The sequence below is a fragment of the Podarcis tiliguerta genome (assembly GCF_965153285.1).
Source record: "Podarcis tiliguerta genome assembly, chromosome: 8".
Taxonomy (NCBI): domain Eukaryota; kingdom Metazoa; phylum Chordata; class Lepidosauria; order Squamata; family Lacertidae; genus Podarcis; species Podarcis tiliguerta.
Window position 1 is genome coordinate 33,925,867 of NC_139541.1, and position 21,249 is coordinate 33,947,115.

The 21,249-nt window shown below is 45.3% G+C and overlaps 1 protein-coding gene and 1 long non-coding RNA gene across 3 annotated transcripts; one reads left to right on the forward strand and one right to left on the reverse strand.

The window, feature by feature from the left end:
• Positions 1–1,011: 1,011 nt before the first annotated feature.
• LOC310684048 lies at positions 1,012–4,860 on the reverse strand. The gene is made up of 2 exons (XR_014514674.1): positions 4,720–4,860; positions 1,012–1,144 (listed from the first exon to the last, which is right to left on the reverse strand). It is a non-coding gene; the product is annotated as an uncharacterized lncRNA (long non-coding RNA).
• On the forward strand, positions 1,158–17,710 carry KCNG4 (potassium voltage-gated channel modifier subfamily G member 4). Of its 2 annotated transcripts, none has more exons than XM_083454466.1 (3): positions 1,158–1,544; positions 4,458–5,256; positions 14,931–17,710. In XM_083454466.1, the coding sequence occupies exons 2-3, from the start codon at positions 4,513–4,515 to the stop codon at positions 15,711–15,713; spliced, it is 1,527 nt and encodes a 508-aa protein (XP_083310592.1). In that variant the 5' UTR covers positions 1,158–1,544; positions 4,458–4,512; the 3' UTR covers positions 15,714–17,710. The 2 variants fall into 2 exon arrangements, with proteins under 2 accessions (XP_083310592.1, XP_083310593.1); XM_083454467.1 differs by having other exon boundaries at positions 4,462–5,256.
• The last annotated feature ends 3,539 nt before the right edge of the window (positions 17,711–21,249 follow it).

Consider the following 21,249-nt stretch of genomic DNA (forward strand, 5'->3'; position numbering starts at 1 on the left):
CCGGAGGGCCACATGTAATCTCTGAGCCTGAGATTCCCTACCAATGCACTGGAATGTGACAGAAAGCTGGGAGAGTGGGAAGGATTGTTGGCAGCTAGTGCGTGTGTATACACAAAATACACTGTAAGGCTATGCCCGGTTGCCATAGGCGACAAGGAATTCCTTAAAGGCAATTGGGCCGACTGTTGCAGGAAGGATGGAGCATTCTGTCCCTCTTCTGCACCTGGCATGGAAACAAAGAAGGCAGCCAGATGGGGGAAGTCCTCTCCACCATATCCAGAACACCAAGCTGTTGCAGAAGCAGCAGATAACACCATCATTCCTCTGCCAGACTCCAGCAGGCTAGTAATTTTTGTGGGAGGTCAAATATATATACAGTATGATCGTGTCTTCCACAGGGGTTCTGTTCTGGGGGTGGTGCGAATACGCAAAAATGTGTTTCTGCACCAGGAAAACCCAACACATTAGAGCTACCCACCTTGCGTACAGTTAATTTGTGAGATTTCAACCAGCCAGCTTTCAACCAAACAAGTTTGGAATTACACAAGTTCATTGCATACATACTATGTGCGATTCATATTAATATTCTAAATCATCCATTGGCTCTGTGTGTATACAAGAGTCTTGATGTAAATGCAGAGTCAGGAACAGCTGTTCTGCAACCCCCTACAAGCTCCATCACTCATGGAGATGTCCCAAACCTTTTGTCAGCAGGTTATTACATAAGGGGAAGGAGCCTTCTTCCCCATAGTGAGATGACTGGCTGGATCCATCACCCTGGCACACACCCACACACCCCAAACCACTATCACAACAGCAAACTTACCCTGTGCACATGCCCTATTAAATCTTATGTGGAATAGTAAAGTGCTTTTTTAGAAGCCTGGAACTTTCAGAACTCAACACCTGAAAGGAAGCTGCTTCTGGGGTTTGTGGGGAAACACCCTGAAACAATTCAATTGCTGCCTCCAAAGTCAAAAAACAGGGAGAGAATAAAAACACTGGCAAGTGTTATGGAGAACTGTCTTTGTCAGCATCAATTTATTATTGAGCATTTGTTGGGTCTCTCTGCTTCCACTCCAGCCTGCTGCTGAATTGCTGGTATGCCCTGCAGTCTGCTCTAAGGATGAAGGGCTGGAGGATGCTGGAAAGAGAGAACAAGGGAGAGATTATGTCTAAGCCCTTCCCTCTTCCCTCCCTCCTCCTTCTGTCAGGAGGACCACACTGACAGCCCTCCAGGGAGGAAAAGCGGAGAGAGGGAGAATACAGACTTTGTCTCTCTTTTCAGTTGCCCAAGAAGATTCAGGGATGCCTTCCAAGTCTTTGAAAGGGTCTTTGAGTGAGGGAGTCAGTCTATAAAGGAGAGAGATAATATCAAGAAGCAGATGCTGGCCAAGAGCAATTTTATTACATCCATGGAACCAGGGCAACAAATGTGCTTTGATGCTTCTCCATCACCCAGGAATGGCAACAATTCCTCGCAATGTGTTCTGCTCTTGCTGCTGGGGAGACAGTTGACCCGGACACAGCCCGTGTTTAGCGCAGTAAGTAACTTTGCGAAACTTCGTTCTGGAATGCTGTCAGCTTGCGCCGGGATGGATGGCAAGCCGGAGGCAGAGAGGAATAAGACTGGAGGGGTTTTGTGCTTACTCCCCATCAGCTCCAAACCTCTACAAAGGGGTTTGCTTCTCAGCATTGTATGTGTAATTGGTTTCGTGCGATGTCTCCTTGAAGGGGAGGGGGGACGTGTGTGTATTTAGCAATAATGAGACGGAATTCCAGCGGCAGGCGGTGTCTGTGAAAAGGAGAGGATGAACACCAACGCCAGCCCCACAGTCTGCAACATGGGGATATTGATATTTAGTCTACCTTACAGGGCTGTTGTAAAGGTTATAAGATAATTTGTGTGAAGAAATCTAATGCATACATCGTTGCTGTTTCAGCTTATGGTGGGGGGGACATATGCTAACTTTCAGCTTCCTCCTATGCTTTTCATGATTCACAGCAGCTCACCAACTGTAAAACTTCAGGCTTCTCTGATTTTCTATTTGCTTTTGTTGCATCCATGGTAAAATGTGGAAAGGGCATGTTGTAGCTCAGTGACAGAGCATCTGCTTTGCATGCAGAAGGTCCCATGTTCAATCTTTGGCATCTCCAAGTAGAGCTGCAGTGGGGACCTTCTGGACTGAAATCCTGGAAAGCAGCTGCCAGTCAGTGTCAACAGTACTGAGCTAGATGGACAAATGGTCTGACCCAGTATAGAGGAAGCTTCTGGACTCCCTGTGAATGTGAAATGGAACCAGTCTGTGGATGCTCAAGAGAATCCTGTTAGACACTTGTCAAACCCTTGAGAAGTTATTCACTTATATGTTATTGCCGTTTCTGCTTCTCTCTCTTTTGGGGGTGTGCAGATGTGTATAACTTTAAAACATCATCAACAGAAGAGCAACATTTAGAACTTCCAGCTAAGATGGACAGCCTTTGTAAGCACTGCCGCCTGTTCTCTTAGGACAGACAAACTGCCATCATGTTAATTAATCCCTGAGAGTATCCTAGGTACCGCTGTACTACCTAGAAGGATTTCTTGCTGAAATGCCATCATTCAATGAAGTTGATTTGCAGCAGATTCAGGGCAGGCAAAAATAAATCCTGCCCATATAAACATGATTAACTTATGGAATAGGGATCTAGTGAGGTGGGGGAGGGGAAGTGCTTAGATTTATTTTATTTTATTAGGATTAGACAAACTCAGGATGAGTTGGTCAGCCAAAAGCTTTTGGGCTTGATAGTTAAATAGAACTTTCACATCCAGAGGCACCGTGTCTCTGAATGCGAAAGGATGAGGACAAGCCAAAGAAGAAGACATCACCTGCATGTCCTGCTGGAGGCATCTGACTGGTCTCTGCTGGAAAGTACAGGATTGTAAAGTTGGAAGGGACCTCAGGGGTCATTTATTCCAACCCCTTGCAATACAGGAATCACAACTAAAGAATTCCTGGCAGATGGCCTTCCAGGCAGATGGAAGGAGAGTCCACCACCTTCTAAGGTAGTCTGTTCCATTGTCAAATAGCTCATACCATCAAAAAGGTCGTCCTAATGTTTAATCAGACTCTCCTTTCTTGTAATTTGAACCCTTTGGTTCGGGTCCTTCCCTCTAGAGCAGCAGAAGACAAGCTTGCTCCATCTTCCATGGGACAACCCTTCAGATGTTTGAAGATGGCTATCATATCACCTGTCAGCCTTCTCTCCTCCAGGTTAAACATCCCCAGCTTCCTCAGACATTCCTCATAAGCCTCGGTTTCCAGACCCTTTGCCATCTTGGTTCTCCTCCACTGCACACATTCCAGCTTGTCTATATCCTGGACCCAGGCAAGACTTTGGGCTTGATCCCAGCAGGGCACTGCAACACTTCTGTTCGCACTACAGGAGTGGCTTCTCCACCAGGGTGTTATTGAGGAGGACTTCAATATATAAGCAGATTTGAAGGTTATACATCAAGTTTTCCCAGGAATGAGCTTTGATTGAATCCAGTGGCTACCCCTCTTTTTTATAAAAAAAAATTAGAATGTGTCAGCAGAAACAGCTAAGGTGTGCCATAAACAAAGGGTGTGGGACCTTTTTCAGCCTGAGGGATGCATTCCCTGCATTCTGAAGGTAGCTTCTGGGCAACCTCCCAAGGGCTACATGCCAGTGGTGGGTGGAGCCAAAGGCAAAAGTGGGTGGAGCAATGGATGTGAAATTTACCTCAGTGCAGAAGGCTAGTTTCTGGACACACCCACATATCCCTCTCTATCCTCCGTCCAGGCAAGTAAGAAGAATTGCCAGAGGACACACTCTAGCCAGACAAAAGCACTTGAAGCTGTAAAGCCAGGCTAGTGAGAGGGTATGGCTCATGTGTGGTCTGTGGAGAGTCCCGAGGGCCTGATAGAGAGGCCCAGCAGGGCCTGAGATCCCCAATCCCTCCTTGTAAATAAAGGGGTATTTTGTTGTTGGATTTTATTTGTTTGCAAACTGTCCTGGCATTTCTTGTTGAAAAGAAAGCTGGTATTAACATTCCAACAACAACAACTGGTTAGGAGAGACAGATGCTTTTGCTCATGAAGCACTTAGCCAAACTGTGGAACTGACTTCAACAGGAGGAAAAGATGGCCACCAGCTAGGGTAGTTTTAACAGAAGATTGGACAAATTGGGGCTGCTAGTACAATAGCTATGTTGTGCTTCTGTTGTCGGAGGCAGTATGCCTCTGAATATACGTTGCTGGAAATCATAGGAGTGGATAGTGATCTTGTGCTTGGGTCCTGTTTATAAGTTGTTCACAGAAACCTGGGTGAACAGGATGCTGGACTAGATGGGCTATTAGCCTGATCCAGCAGGGCTCTTCTTATGTTATTGTGTTCCTCATCTCACAATGGTCATGATCATGTCTCTGTTTTCCCTCCCATTTCCACCTCCCTAGCCAGCTTGGCTCTGATGCTGCTTCTGTGCTGGAGCTCCAGTGACAACCCTCAGAGATGCCTATTCTCTCTGGAGGCAGTGACCACGACTACAGCTACAATTCCTGCACTTCCTTGAACCACCTGTTTCCCATCTCAGTGGTCGAGACTCCCCCCGCCAAAGGGGTCCACTACCAACGGGCCCAGAGGATATACCACCCAGATCGGCTCGGGACAGTCGATCTGAAGAGGGAGATCATGGTCAACGTTGGCGGCATCAAGTACCTGTTGCCCTGGAGCACCTTGGACGAGTTTCCCGCATCCCGGCTGAGCAAGCTGAAGTTCTGCAGCAGCTACGAAGAGATAATCCAGCTGTGTGATGACTACGATGAAGACACGCAAGAGTTTTTCTTCGACCGGAACCCCAACGTTTTTGGGGTGATTGTCAGCTTCCTCGCGGCAGGGAAACTGATGCTCCTCAGCGACACCTGTGCCTTGTCCTTCCAGGAGGAGCTGAAGTATTGGGGGATTGAGGAGTCCAACTTGGAGAACTGCTGCTTCCGGAAGCTCTTCCAGAAGGCTGAGGAGCTGGCCGAGATGCGCAGAGAGGAGGAGATGCAGATGAGCAAAGTGACGGCCTGCGTCCTGGAAGAGGAGACCAAATATGGCCAGTTTATGAGCAAGCTGAGGGACATGGTGGAAAACCCCCGGTCGGGCCTCCCGGGGAAAATCTTTGCTTGCCTCTCCATCCTCTTTGTGGCCACCACAGCGATAAGCCTTTGTGTCAGCACCATGCCAGACTTAAGGGAAGAAGAAGACAGGGTGAGTAAGCCCCTGTTTTGTATGTATGCTCTCCTTCCACTGTCACAGGCAGATGCTGGGAGTTCTTAAGTTTCCTAAGTGGGGAAAGTGTCGTTCCATGCAGAAGGATCATAGCTCAGTGGTAGAGTATCGGCTTTGCGCGCAGTTTCAATTCTTTCCATTTCCAGGTATGGCAGGGAGAGGGCCCTTCTTGGAACCACAAGAGCTGCTTCTGGCCAGTGTAGGCAGTACTGAGCTATATGGACCAAAGACGGTTGCTGTGTTCCTACCACCCTGCTTGTGGGCAATGCATAGAACTCCCTCCCACAGAAGGGAATGATGCCCACCAAGTCAGATGGCTTTTAAAGAGGACTGGATAAATTAATGGAGGAATGAAGCTACCAATGGCCACTAGCCTCTATTATGTCTCCATGGTCAGAGGGAGTAATGCTTCTGAGTGCCGGTTGCTGGAAACCACAAGATGAGAGTGTGCTCTTGTGTTCAGGTCCTGCTTGCGGGTTTCCTGCAGGTATCTGTCTGGCCACAGTGAGAGCAGGATGCTGGACTAGAAGGGCCTTTGGCCTGATCTAGCAGGGCCCTTCTTCTGTTCCTATTACCATAAACATCACCAGTTATATTACATCTGCAGACCTATGTTACATCATGATATTCTGCAGCCAACACTGCATGCCTGCGTTTGGACTAATTCACTCATGCATTTTCCTCTCTTTTGCTTTTGAGTATTGTACCCTTATTGCCTATGCACACAGGTTCAACTGTCCCCATGTATGTATAATGCTATGTCTAATGAATATGCATATGGATGGGGAGGGGCATTGTGATAGCATGCTCCACTTGCATATAGCTACATATAAGGGGGTAGGGGATTTCTCTAGGTGATTGGGTTCCCTGCTTCTTTTTTCACTGAGTCACCTTGGGCCACTCACAAACTCTCACTCTAACCTGCCTTAAAGGGTTGTGAGAAGGTGCGATATAAATACAAAACCAAGAAAATGAACAAACACAGGTCTCTTGGTCCTGGGTCAACACGCTAGCCACTGCACCAGGCTGGTTCTCTGCTAATTTTATGGGTTTGTTGTGGTAAAGTACTTCTTGGGAAAGTGTCCTATCTGTCAAGAGTGGTTCCTAAGTGTGGAAGTGTGTGTGTGTAGGCAGAATTATGCCCAGCATGAAGACAAATCTAGTTTTTCTAGGGGGTGGGGGAATGAAAATGTGAAACGAGAGAGTAACACTTTTGCATATTCTAACTGGCTGGTTGGGAAGGAAATCATTCCTGCCTCTGCTAAACACCTTTTCACAGACACCATTTGAATTGTACAGGAACACAGAATAGAACTACCAAACCTATAAACCACTCCTTGGAGAACAAATCTATTTGCACACAACAGTGCCTCTGAGTATGTATAGGGTGCCCTTTCATCACCAATGAATCCGTCAAGCCACTGAGATTGGGCAAGATTCCTTAGACAGGGCTTGTGGATGCCTTAAGCAATTATTGGTTTTGCATTTGATTGTTTGTTTGCAAATAAATGTTAAATGGAAAGGAAGCCAGTCCATTCACTACTGGCTATATTGCCAATTTTTTTTTTTTTTAGAAAACAATCTCGAAAAAATGTATGTTCTTTGTATTAAAAGGAAAGAAAAAGGCTACAGTTGACCGCCGTTCCCTCCAACTGTATTTATTGTTACATTGATTCTTTTAAAGCCACTAGTATTCACTAATATTTTCTGCAAAAAAGTATTTTTAAAATAAAAAAACCCCTAAGAAAAGCCAATTAAAGTTTTGGCAAAATCTTTCTTTCTTTCTTTCTTTCTTTCTTTCTTTCTTTCTTTCTTTCTTTCTTTCTTACAGAGCAGCACATGTTTACTCAGACGTAAGTCCCTTTCTGTTCAGTTAGGGTTGCCAGGCCCAGACATAGCCAGCAATTGGCTGTTGGAAACAACTTTGGGCAAAACTAAAAAAAAAAAAGCTCAACAACAACTTTGCCCCCCTCCCCCAAAACAAAAGCTCAACAACTTTGCCCACAATATGGCAACCCTAGTTCAATGCACCTACTCCCAAGAAAGCATATTTAGGAATGCAACCTTTGCCTTTTAAAGTGCCAGAATATTCTTTGTAGTTCAATCAGTGTTGTTTTTCAGTTTGATCCAAAGCACATTTGCTGAGAAGTTAGTATTATGGAGGCTTTTTGGGAGGCTGAGCAAGGAATGCCCACAAGGTTCTCTAAACATACCTATGTGGTGCAGTGGTTTCGTTTTGGCACACAAACCTCCACCATGGAGAATCTGTGAAAATCCAGCAGTTGTTGGGCTCCAGCTCCTATCAGCTGGCAACCAGCATGTCCAAGGGGCAGGGATGATGAGAGTTGTAGTCCAACAACAACTGGAAGGCCATTAGTTTGCTATCCTCACTGTTTCCTAACAGAGAATCTGGTCTCTCTCTTTATCACTTGAGTATTTTGAAATAGACTTTAGTGGTAGTAACAGCAGCAGAGGAGTAGAAGTAATAATAATAAGAATTCTGACCCTCACCATCTGCCTTTAAGGTACCTGGAGAGAGCAATCTTATGAGATACACTGAAGTCATCATTGATGCATGAATACATTGGTTCAATGTGTATCAAAATAACCACATTGACACCACCACCACTACCACCAAAACAGTGTTTATACAGATGTGCACATAAAGATATCTACACCTTCTTCCTACAAGGCATGCAAAATAATATCTGTGTCAAATGCACACAAAATTGGTGATAAAGAGAGAGAAGAAAATGAGCTGCCACCTATGCGTGATCACAGTATTGCTGCATCATGTGAATTAATGCAGAATAGTTAATATCCCACTCCCATTGCGCCAACCTGTACTTAAAACCACAGACAAGCAAATCAGAATCACCTTCCTTAAGGTAGCCAGCTGATCACAAACACTCCCCAACCCCACAAAAGCACAAGACCAGGGCTGTTTAAGAGCAGCCTAAGATGCAACTTTTGGGAAATTTCATGACGCAGAGAAAAGCAACATCACTTCCTAATGTCCTCAGAACAAATAATGGTTGAAGGCAGAGCTGTAGCAGCTGGTTCATAAGCACCTTGGAAGCTGCCTTACACCACTGTTCCCTCTAGCACAGAAGGCCCACACTGACTGGCAGTGACTCTCTAGGGTTTACAGATAGGGAACTCTCCTAGCTCTAGCGGGAGATGCTGCTGGGGATTGAACCCGGAACCTCCTGCATGCAAAGCAGATGCTCAACCACTGAGCTAAGGTTCAAAAGCTAGAAACTGTACTTCACAAAGAACTCTAGGAAGCTGGCTTAAAAACATCCTGCTTCCTTTTGCCAGCTTTCTGTCGCTTTGTGTGTTTGAATTGGAGAATCATAAAAGAACCTCAAGGTCATCGTCTCTCCCTTACTGATGCAGGGAATCTCTTGCTACAACAATCCTGCTGGATGGCCTTCCAGCCTCTGATTAAAAAACCGCAAATGAAGGAGAGTCCATCACCTTTTGAGACAGTTTATTCCACTGTCAAATAGCTCATACTGTCAGGAAGTCCTCCCCCTCTAAAGCTGGAGTGGGGAACATTTTTCAGCACTGCAGTTGCATTTCTTTGTGGGCAACCTTTGAGGAGAGCCTCTGCAACCTGCAGAGGAGAGCCAAGGCAAAAAGTGGGTAGCCCCACTCCTGGCATGTGGCCCCTGGCAGGCTGCTCAGAAGGAAATGCGGCCCTTAGGATGTAAAATGCTGAGCTTCGGTGAACCGGAGGTCTGACTCAGTAAAGCAACTAATCGTGAACTCAATGAGGCTGAAATCTGTGCACTGCTCTAAAGATGAATTATAACACCAAAGAGGCACAGAAATCCTTTGCAAAGCTTTTTCCTAGCATATGATTCAGATCAGCTAGATGCCTAGCTAGCTTGTGACATCCTAAGGACAAATGAGGCATGTCAGTTTATGGCCAATGTATGCTGTTTTGTAACCCATGTCGGAACAGCCCAAAAGGTGGAAAGCCTCGTGGAACTCAGGCAGACTACTCGTCCGAAGTAAACATGTGTAGGATATCTGCCCATTGTGGTGGGGCTTAGGGATGACTGTGTAAGCAAAAACGAAATAAAGGAGAACACAGCTTCACTGTATATGTCATTAATTTACTTCTCCCCGTTTTTACTATGCATCATGCGGTACAACCAGTACAACTGTTTCCACATTTTAGCGCACTGTGGGAGGCGTGAAACAGAAAAAGGCTGCTTGATTGCCTGACAAGTCATTCAAAGGGATGCTGGATGCAACTGCACCAATGGCCTGCAATGGAGTTTGGCATCTCTCAGTGAAAACTGTGGACCAGAGGCAGGGAAGGCTGGTTTTCAAAGAACTGGGTGACAATTCTCTGTCTGTTACTTGCAATGGTATATCTCTGAATAGCAGAGGCTGGGAAACAACCTAGTGAAGTGGTTTTCAACCAGTGTGATGTGGCACCCTGGGGTGCTTTGAATGGTGGTCAGGGGTGCCATGGGCAACATTGGTCTCTGTCCCTCTTTCCTTTCCTCCCTCCTCTGATGCCCTCTTGCATCTCTGCTTACTAAAAGCTTGCATAGCTGTTCATTGCAGCAGCCTTGGCTACAAGCTCCCCAGGCATTGGGTGTCTCTGGGGCTAGCCAGGGGGTGCTTTCCAGGCCCTTGTGCAGCAGCATGAGGCAGCGTGTCTTTGGGTTGGGGGGGGCAGCTCAGAGACCTGGGATGGCAGCAGCAGCTGCCCAGAGGACACCCAAGGAGAGGGACAAGGAGAGGAGGCTGAGGAAATACTCCACAAGGGAGGGTGTTCGAAAAGGGATGAGAGGCTGCCAGCTCTGCAGGCAAGGGGTGACATAACCACAGGGGTTCTGCAGAATGACTGTAGCTGGTCAAGGGAGCCGGGGACCCAAAAGGTTGAAAACCTCTGACCTAGGGAGTGGCTTTTGCCTTCATGTTCTGCTGATGGGCTTATGCAAATTATGTGGTTGCCAGCTGCAGGAAGGACAGTGCTGGACTAGATGGGCTTCTGCTCTGATCTAGCAGGGCTCTTCTTATATTCTTACATGAATTAAGTTCAGTGGTAAGAGCTAAGAAAATGGCTTCACTTGTGCCAGACCTCCGTAGAGCATCAAGATGGAACTTATTTCAAATGTCAGGCCTTAAACCCAGAATGTGTCAAATGAGATGTTAATACACTTCACTTTAGGGCTGTGAACTGATTGTTTGTGTGATTCTGTGATTATTTTTTTTTTAAAAAAGCTGGTTAATCATATGGTGACTAAGCAATCAAATTTCCATGCTGCATAACAACTTGCACCATCAGATTAAGTTTGCACAGAAGCACAAGTTTCATTGGGTGTGCAGCTTTTCTTTTCAGACTGAGGGAGGGAAGACCCAGAGCTCCTGAACCTAAATCCCCACCACCCACTATTCAGTCTTTTAATTCTCTCCTCACAAAAAAAATAGGTTGTAATAAGGCTGTTTTTCAATGCAAACACATATGTCTTGGGTCTGATTTTTTTCTGGGGTGGTGGTGGGAGGCTTTAAAACTGAGCAAGCCGTCTACAACCCGTCTTCTGCTGTGGAAGTTGCAAATAACTTTCTTTTACAAAAGGGAAAAGTGCAAACAAGCACCCAGGATATTTGTGCAGTGCTATGGGTCAATTTGTTGAGCAGGTCAGAATCTCTTTAATCCAGGGGCTTTAGCACTGTGCTTTGCCTCTCCCCCAGCATTCCCACCCACGCATAATATTTCTGGGTTGTTATCCCAAATGCACAGGGTAATTTAAAAATGAGAGAGAAGAGGAATGATTCTTCATCATCATCACCATCACCACCGTAGCAAAATCATCAGAAACAGCACATTACTTTTAAGATCGAAACACTTATCTTTGATTGTTTGCATTGAGACCATAGTTGGATTAACCATAGTACACATAAGTTTCCCTTAATGGGGCAACTAACAAACAAGGGAGAGGGGGAAATAGCACAGAGGAAATGGTTTAGCACCATCCCTTTGGAGTACATCCCAAATGAAACAACCAAAGACCCCATTTCACTGCTTATTGGGAGTTGAAATTTGCCATAGCAAGGTTTTAAGAACATAAGAAGAGTCCCACAGGATCAGACCAAAGACCCATCTAGTCCAGCATCATAGTCTCACAGTGGCCAACCAGATGCCTTAATGGGAAGGACCTGTTATTATGTTCCTAAACTGCTTTATCGCAAGTCAGTCCATCTAGATCACTATTATCTACATTGACTGACAGTGGCTCTCCAGCATGCCTTTACTTTGGTGCATTTAAATGTTCTTCCATCAGTAGTGCTGGAGGGGAGGTTCCAAAAAATATCCTCTTGTCAATGTAAATGCCTCTGTGAATCTGGAGAGGTAGAATCAATATATCTGGTTCTTATGTACTGTTCCTTTTATTGCCACGTACGTAAGATTTTTCTGAATCCCTTTTGCGGGAGTCCCAGGATGATTGGATGCATTTTATGCCTTTTGGCTCCTTTCAGTTCAGAAAGCTTCCTCTCTTCCAGGGTGACTAAATATTGTGATGCTGCAATGGGGACTAATTTAAGCAAACTTTTAATTGTGCTTTCTATGTCTGGCATTTTATACCATGACAGAGTTACTAATGGTTTTATTGTTATGGTTTCTCTATTTTATTCTGTTTGAGGAATGGTTGAGGGAATTGGATCTTTAGGTGGGATTGGTGTAGGTCTCAGCCTCTGGAGCAGGAGAAAATAAGTTTTCTCCATCCTCCATGTGATAGCCCCTTAGATATTTGAAGATGGCTATCAAATCTCCTCTCAGTCTCCTCTTTAACAGGCTAAACATACCCAATGCTTTCAACCGTTCCTCATAAGGCTTGATTTCCATACCCTTGATCATTTTGGTTGCCCTTCTCTGCACACATTCCAGCTTGTACATGAGGATGAGACCATAAAATGAATGGAAGGTCTATTTTGCCTCTCTACTATCTTTGGTCACAGATGGTTAAACCATCCAGTCTCATCCTGCTCCTGTAATCACCATTTAGTAACATATTGGCTGGTACCATGCCAATTCTCCATCAGCCATTATTTTTTTTGGATCTTAGCATGTGCTGCTATTACAAAACCTGTGAAATTCTGGAAGAGCCTTCCAAAACAGTCTTGGTGACGGGGGTTGGGGAGGAAGATACTTGTTAAGTTTCAAAACCAAACCCTTTCTTCCCTGCTGACAAATGGCATTTGTTTTATGTTCAGAGGGTAGTTATCAAGGTCAGGAACACATCTGCATTGAGACTGCTGAGCTGACTACTGTATTGCTCAGGGATTGCATTCCAGGTGAGCATCATTGGGTGCTTGCTGTCAGTGATGTGTAGCACTGCTGACCGTCTCATTGCAGAACCTTGAGCTGAAGTTTCATCCTACTGTTTCTCCAAGGATCTCAGGACAGTGCACACAGTCCTTTGGACTTTAGCCAACAGTCCTGTAAGGTGGACTTGTTACTAGTCTTAGAGAGACATTGACTGGTCCATGATCATCTAGCAGGTGTCCTGGTAACGTGGGGATTTGAAGCCAAGTCTATCTGGTCATAGTCAAGCATGCTAGTTGCTGCACAACATGTATCTTTGAAATATCTGCCCTTCTGGCCTTACCTATTTACTCATATCTCTATCACTGAAGAGTGCTCAGAATATTGTTTTTCCTTAAGTGCATCATATATATATATATATATATATATATATATATATATATATAGGCTAGTACCACTTCAAATTCATAGCCACATATTCTTTGGAGGAGGCAGTTGTATAATAGTGCTATGCTGAAATCTGTAACACCCCTTTCTCAGAGGTTTTCATCTATAAAAGAGGCTTCCATTTGTCTGCCTCATTCTCTTAAGTTTCTTTAGAACCTCAAGATGGGCAAGGGTGGTATGTGTGAGTGTGTTTTCTTTTATCCCATTTCTACCCATTTCCCCAGTGCTCTGCACCCTCCCCAGCTTCCCACACGTCCTGATCTGAAAAATCCCTGTGAAAGGAGCTCCTTTACGATGCCTTCTTGTGGGCTTTGATTGAAAGTGAAGGAACCAGGGAAGGTTGCAGAGCAAAAAACCCTGGTGCAATGATTTGTAGAACAAGAGAGAGAGGACGCTCACAGGCACCACCTGACCACCTCAAAAGTAAGGTCAGTGCACATATACACAAACATGAATGCACACACACACACAAAGAGAACCCCTCCCTATCCTTGAGAATTTCACCAAAATGTTCTCTCCCCATTGATAATTTCCAAATGCAATTTCTTTTCTCATTAACTTGATGGAGACCAGTGCGGGGGGGGGGGGGCTGCAGGAGACATTTTTGGCACAGCGCTGTTGAATAACCTTTGCTGTTAAATGGTATGACTGAACAATACCTTCTCAGTGATCCATAAGGAAATGTTAGAATTCTCTCTGAGCATATCCAGATTCATTATTCAATGAAGAGGAGGGATTCAGGGTTGCCCACAAAAGCCTTTGTGGTTAAATGATATTGGCTTACGACCACATATTCAAAGGCCAAAGTGACCTATTGGAGGTACTTAATTTTTTCCATTTCTGTTCTCAAGTTCTCACCTTGGACAGTTTGATTTAACTAGAGCCTGGGCTTAAATATTCAAACAAAAGCAGCAATGCAGGAAAAGTGACTCAGCAATCCTCATGGCAGCAATGCAGTCAGGGGATTTGAACAGCTCTCGCTTGTAAGAGGGTTGAGGACAAGGCAGATACAAAATGCCTAAATGGTAGAAGGTTCCTCCCCCGCCCACCTTTCTTCTAGGCAAGGAATTTTCACAAGCCACCTCTTGTTAAAAGCTGGATTCAATGGGTTTGCAACTTCACCCAATTAGCTGGTCAGTTACAAACATTGGTTAGTCACAAAGTGCCTTCCATAAATCATTCAGCCACTTGCACCTTTTGAAAATTATTTCTGTATTACGTGCATGCATCACAACTTCATTGCCTTAAAGACAAGGGCCACATCAGCATCCACAACTAATAGAAAGAAAACATCCAATATATATCAACAAAAAGGGCTGTCAGATTGTGGGTTGTATGAGCAATGGTGGCTACTGAGACTCATAGGAAGTGGCAGGGATCACAGCACATGGGAAGCTGCTGAACTGGTGGCCTAATAAATCTATAATAAATAATAACAAGGTAAAATAGGTTGTTCCTATATCCCTTTTATATGCAGGCATTTTCCCAGAAGGAGAGTCATGTAAAGATCCAAATGTAGCAGATGGCTGGTAGGAGGGTGAGTCATGAGATCAAGAGATGTTTATTATCTACTCTGAGTCTTGGGAGCCCTGGGAATTGGGGAGCCCTAGGAACTGACATTATATACACATTCCCCTCTAATATAATGTATTTTTGCACACATTGTTGTGTTGAAGAACTGTGCCATAAAATTCAGAGAAGTGTGAATTTCAAAGGATATCTATGTTTTCTGGGTTGCACATTGGTTCAAGAAATGTGAATGAGATAGCTTCTCATTAAAATGCAAACAAAACTTCTCCCTCATCACTAGGACTGGGTACATTACAGCCTTTGTTGTATTTTTCTGATTTTTTTTTTTTAACGGAGAGAGACGTCCATTCATTCTGACCTCTTTCTTGTCCCCTTCCGTATGCAGGGCGAATGTTCCCAAAAGTGCTATTACATCTTCATCATTGAGACCATCTGCGTGGCTTGGTTCTCCCTGGAGTTCTGCCTCCGATTCATCCAGGCCAAGAGCAAATGTCAGTTTTTCAAAGGTCCTCTGAACATCATCGACTTCTTGGCCATCTCCCCATATTATGCATCCCTCATTGTGCTGGATGACGAGCCCACTCAGAAAGACAGCAGGCCGAGCGGGAGCTCGTACCTCGAGAAGGTGGGCTTGGTGCTACGGGTCTTACGTGCCTTGAGGATACTGTATGTCATGCGCCTTGCTAGGCACTCTTTGGGATTGCAGACTTTGGGCCTCACCGTCCGGAGGAGCGCAAGAGAGTTTGGCCTGCTCTTGCTCTTCCTGTGTGTAGCCGTCACCCTATTTTCTCCCCTGGTCTACCTTGCAGAGAATGAATCTGGGAAGATCCTGGAGTTTACCAGCATCCCTGCCTCTTACTGGTGGGCTATCATCTCCATGACAACAGTGGGCTATGGGGACATGGTACCCAGGAGCGTCCCGGGCCAGATGGTTGCCCTAAGCAGCATCCTGAGTGGGATACTCATTATGGCTTTCCCAGCCACCTCCATATTCCACACATTCTCCCACTCCTACTCCGAGCTGAGGAGGGAGCATGAGCGGCTACAGTCCCGAATCATGAGGCTAAAGAACGCCAACACTTCTGGTGAGAGTGACACACTGAACGAGAGTGAAAGCTTCACTACGGATGCAACTGGCTCACCCATCAAGTACATCTACAAAGGATAATGAACATCCTGCTGCAAAATAATAATAATAATCTGTGTACTGTAATGCACAAAGCAAAGCAGTTAGCCCAAGGCTTGCAATTCGCCATTTTCAAATGCAATTGCTTCTGCAAAAGTCTGCCCGGGTGAAGCTTAAAGCACATTGCTGAGAACAGTAACAAACAATGCTCAGGCAGTGCCAGCAATAGCAGGGAGGGTCTGGGGTACTAAAAGTGCTGATCATGTTAGGAGCCCCACGTAGGAGTCTGGCTTACAGGCTGAGCGAGACATACACCAAGCTGTGGCCCTAGACTAGATCAGAGGTGGGAAACCCTTTTTCAGCCCAAGGGCCATGTTGCTTCATAGGAGACCTCTTGGAGGCCACATGCCAGGGGTTGGCGGGGCCAGGGCAAAAAGTGGGTGGAGACAGAGACAAAGGTGAACAGGGCCAGGTGCAATAGTGGACGGAACAACAGTTGTGTGACTTTTTGCCTCTGTACAATAGGCTGTGTTCCAATCATGCAAAAGCCAAAGGTTTCTACATGTGCACATCTATACCAGGAGAAACTAGAGGCTTTATCAAAGTTAAAGGGCATAATTTGGCCAGGTAAAAGCACTTCAGGGGTGTGTGGAGCAGGGTTGGTGTGGAGTGTGTGAGGGACAGAGAGGGGAGCATTTTGAGAGCCAGATAGAGAAGTATCCCCTACCCCTAGGATAGGTGGTGATGCATCTTTTCACCAGGTATAAACATGAGACAACTAACCCATCATGAAGGCTAGCTGAGCAAGACGGCACTCTTCATGAAAGGCTTCCTTACATTAAGGGAGAACGATAATGAGCAAACCAAATGAACAAGACCCTGGAATGCCTTGAAAGACTTTTTGGATATTGACTTTTGACCTTTCCCTGCAAACCAGAGATTGTGTTTCATGTTTAAAATGAGTGCACAGCATCACACAGATCTCACCTTCCCAAAAATAAGTTTGCACATTATCAGAGTTTCCAGTCTCAAGAGTTGCAAAGTCCAGTAATCAAGGCAAGTGGAAACATCATGCCAACCAAATAGACATGGAGGAAAAGACACTCCATTGCTAGGTTAGCACACGAGGTACCATTTGCATCGCAGGATAGGCAGCCCACAGAGCAATAAAGGTAAGCTATCCTGACCCACTTTGCTGGGAGTAAGCCCCATTTAACGGAATGGGACTTACTCCTGAGTGGACACATGCAGGTTAGCACTGTAAAGAGACTGAACACATGCAGTTAGAACTGGAGTGGTGAACATAGCCCAGAAGCCACATTCTCTGGTGGGCAGCCATCTGGGGGCCACATGCCATAGGTGGGTGGGGCCAGGTGCAAAAGAAAGCATAAGCATAAATGGAAATTTTGACTTGGTATAGCAGGCTAGTTTTTACACACACATGTGCACCCCTCCGTCCAGGCAATTGGGAAGCATGTTCAGAATTCAAGGATACATTCTGGCTAGGCAAACACACTCAAGGAGAGTGCAAAACAGGGGCTGTAGGGAGTTGTTGTTAGGGAGGAGTGTTTGACCTGGGAAGAATACCAAGGGCTAGACAGAGTGGGGTGGTGCAATTGACTCCCAGGCCTGAGATTTCCCATCCATGAGTCCGAGAGAGGTTACATAAGAATGCAAGACAGATCCTGTTGGATCATACCAAAGGCCTATCCAGTCTTGCATTCTGTTACTCAGTGTGGACCACCAGAGAAGCCCAGAAGCCATCTCCTTTTCCTGCTCTCACACCCCAATTGTTCTTTGGTGGCATACTAACTGGAGAGTCTATCACAGCTAACACCCCCTGATTGATAGCTTAGTCTCCAATAATTTGTCCAATTGCCCATAAATTAATGGCATACCATGTGAAGAAGTCCTTTCTTGATCCTGTCCTGAACCTGCTGCCAATCAACATCATTGGCTGAACCAAATTCCATTTTTTATGAAAGGCCAGTGCTTCCATTAGGCAGAATGAGGCGGCCACCTGAAGCAGCTGATTTTGGCTGTCATGGAAGGGCAGCAAATGATTAGTTGTTTCATTTGTTTTATTAGTGCCAGGAAAGGGAGAGGAGCTTGTAGGATTTCCTGCCTCAAATGCCAAAATAACTTGGCTAGCCTTGGGTATTATGCGCCTTGACTTAATGTCTTGATCCAGTCCTGGGGAGAGGGAGAAAAATTTACACTGCACCAGGCACCAATTTGTTAATTTTACCAGCAGTCACTTTGGTTAAGAGGGCTTTACACAGAACTTATATCCAAGAGCAAGATCAGGCACCAATCATACGATGATGCCTGCCTTACTGCAAGTCAAATCATTGTTCCATCTAGTCCAGTCATGTCTTCATTGATAGAGGCATCCCTACCATTAGGCTGAAGGGGGTAGCTGCTCAGGTGGCATAAATGTTGAAGGATAGAGTTGTGTGCTACATGTCTTGCACTGCAGTTCACAGCAAGCCTACTGCTGTGGTGGGTGCTGTCCAATCCTCAGTGCTGAAATAGGATTCAGCTACCAGTCTAGTTGGCTTTGTAACATTGACTTCAGCCTTGGAGGACTGCTTTCTTGCCATTCATCTCAGATGGCAAAATGTATTGGGTCAGCCCTGGCTCTGACTGGCAGAGGATTTCCAAGGTCAGCCCAGCTTCCTACAATCCTTTAACTAAGCGGTAGTCAACCTTTTTATACCAACCGCCCACTAATGCGTCTTTCTTGATGGTAAAATTTCTTTACCACCCACCAGTGCTCGATGGAAGGAGGATTCAGCTTGTGCCATAGAACCCCCTACGGCCCACCTAGAATCCTGAAACACCCACTAGTGGGTAGTAGGGACCAGGTTGACAACCCCTGCTTTAACTAATGATACTAGAGACTGAAGCTGAATGCAAAGCTTGTGTTCTACAGCTCTTGTGTCATCTACAAAGCCCCAGAAAGCCCAGGAGGAGAAGGCAGGAAATCTTTACAGCAGGTATAGGGATACCCGTGGCCCTGGGAAAGTGGTCACAGTTCAAGGGCAAATATCTTGACTTATATACAGAAGGTCCCAGGTTTAGTCCCTGGCATCTTCAAGTAGGGCTAGGGGAGACCTCTAAGCCTGAAATCCTCTGCCACTCAGTGTAGACAAAACTGAGCTAAGATGGGCCATTGGACTGACTTGGGATATGGCAACTTCCTAGGTATATTTTTGTAGGCAGATATTGTTGAACGCCAACTCTCACTCACCCCAGCCAGCATGGCCAATGGGCATGCATGTTGTTGCCCAACAGCCCCTGGAGGACCACAGGCTCCCATTTCTGGCTTTACAGTTCCTCAGCTCTTGACTCTGATAGTTGGCAGTTGACATCTCAGTTGATTCCAGTTCCATTGTTGATGGCGCAAGAGTCCTGCCCAAGCCCAATGAAGGGCATGCGTGCAGCAGGAGCATTTGGCGGATGGCACCCTAAGCCCTCCGCCAACTTTCACATCATGTTGATTAAATGAGTGACAAACTACAAAAAGGCCCCCATTTTGGGAGAGACAGAAAGGGGCAGCCGTGGGACACTTTTGCTTATTCCAGCTGTACAGGCTCTTTGTAGTTGCCTCTGACTTTCCAATGCCCTTTACAGCCATCCGTGACATCAAAGCACTGGAACAGGTTCACATAGAACTTATATATCTTGGCCATTTATAAAATGCTGAGCACTGAACATATCAAAGAGCTCTCGGTGATGCATTTCTGCATCCTTGAAGCCAAAGGCACAAAACACCCATATGCGGAAGCTTTTAAACCTCCTGCAGTCAACTGATCTGTATCTGTACAAGGACTGCACCACAAATGACTTGCTTAGCACTCGGGTTTAAGGAAGAAAATAATAGAGAGCGCTTTGACATGCAGCCTGCCCTCCGTAAACTTTTCACACTAGCAAACAATTTTTCTTACATATAATTTGTTGAGATAATGAAGAAAGAATTTTAAAAAGAAATGTCTTGTTTATCTGAACTGTGATAACATCTTGCATTGTAAAGGAAGTATTTTGTAAAGGAAATAAATGTCCCAGATGAAGGCTTTTCAATAATATTAACATTTCGTACCATGCTTTCAATTGTTTGAAGTGTTCCACCTGCATTTTCTTCTTAGAATCTTTGCAGCAACTCCATAACAGAGGTTTGGGGAAACTGATGCCCTCCAGATGTTACTGGACTCCAACTCCCATCAGCCTCTGCCAGTATGGCTAATGGCCAGAGATGATGGGAGTTCTAGTACAACGATTTCTGGAGAGGCACAGGTTTCCCAGCTCTGCTGTAAAAGTAAGTGTCGCCATACTGCAGACGGGGGGAATAAGGCAGAGAGTGACTTATCTAAGACCTCTTCCCTGGGAAATGATGCATCTTGTCTCCAAAGCACACTCATGTACAGTGCGTGAACATCAAGGTGGTAGGCAGCACACAGCCTGCCATTTCACATGTTGTTTGAATCTCTTCTTTCTTTTCTTTTTTGATAACAGATTGTTGAGCCATTTTGTTTTTCTGGCATATCTTTAATCAAAAGAACAAACAGCCTCTTGGCTTTTAAGCTAGCAAAGAGAGCAGGCTACCGCAGAGGAAATGAACACAGCGGCTTCAGCAATGAGTAAGGGTGTGGGGGTTTCAGCCAGTCTCCTTGGCATGGAAACAGGAGTGTTACACAAGTGGGTCTCTATTTTCATCTGTGATGTGTTGGAGGCTGTTGACTCGCTCATAGTAATGCAGTCCCATCTCATGATGAAGAAGATACTCACTCTCCAAATGCTTTCCCCCCTGCAATCCAGCCTTCTTCTTCTGTCAGCTGAGAAGCACTGGGGGAAATAATGGTGAGTGGATCGTAGGAGGCTGTGAAGGCCACCAACTTGGATAGCTTTGAAAAAGGATTAGATGAATTAATGGAGAAGAAGGCTATCAATGGCTACTAGCCATAATGACTATGCTCTGCCTTTCACAGTTGGGAGGCAGTAATGCTTCTGAATACTACTTGCTGGAAATCACAGGAGGGGAGAGTGCTCTTGTGCTCAAGTCCTGCTTGTGAGTTTCCCACAGGCATCCTGTTGGCCACTTTAAGAACAGGATGCTGGAGGAGATGGGACACTGCCCTGATCCAGCTGGGCTCTTCTTAGGTTCTTATCACTTACTGAAAATGTGCAGCAGTTACGTAAATTAAAGAAAATGTGCAAGTTAATTGCACACATCCAATCAATATGGCATTTAGTTTGCCCCTATTTATCATGACCAACAAGAAATAAGCATGAATGGTGTCAGAAGGAAAATATCTCAATGGGGCTAAAGCATTGTATTAGAGTTTCTGGCTTCTTTTCAATATGTTGATTCCATCAGCCTCCATTTGGTGAGTTCAGACTGTGCTCTGGTGCTTCTTTTCTTAGATTCCCTCTTTCATGCTGTTTCCCCTTTCTTCTTCCAGAAAGAAGCAATATGTTGAAAGGAACATTTAGTTCTTCTTGTGTAATTTAATTCTGCCTGGTACAGGCAGTTATCGTTGGCAGATATTGGATCGGCCAAGTACCACTGCTCACATAA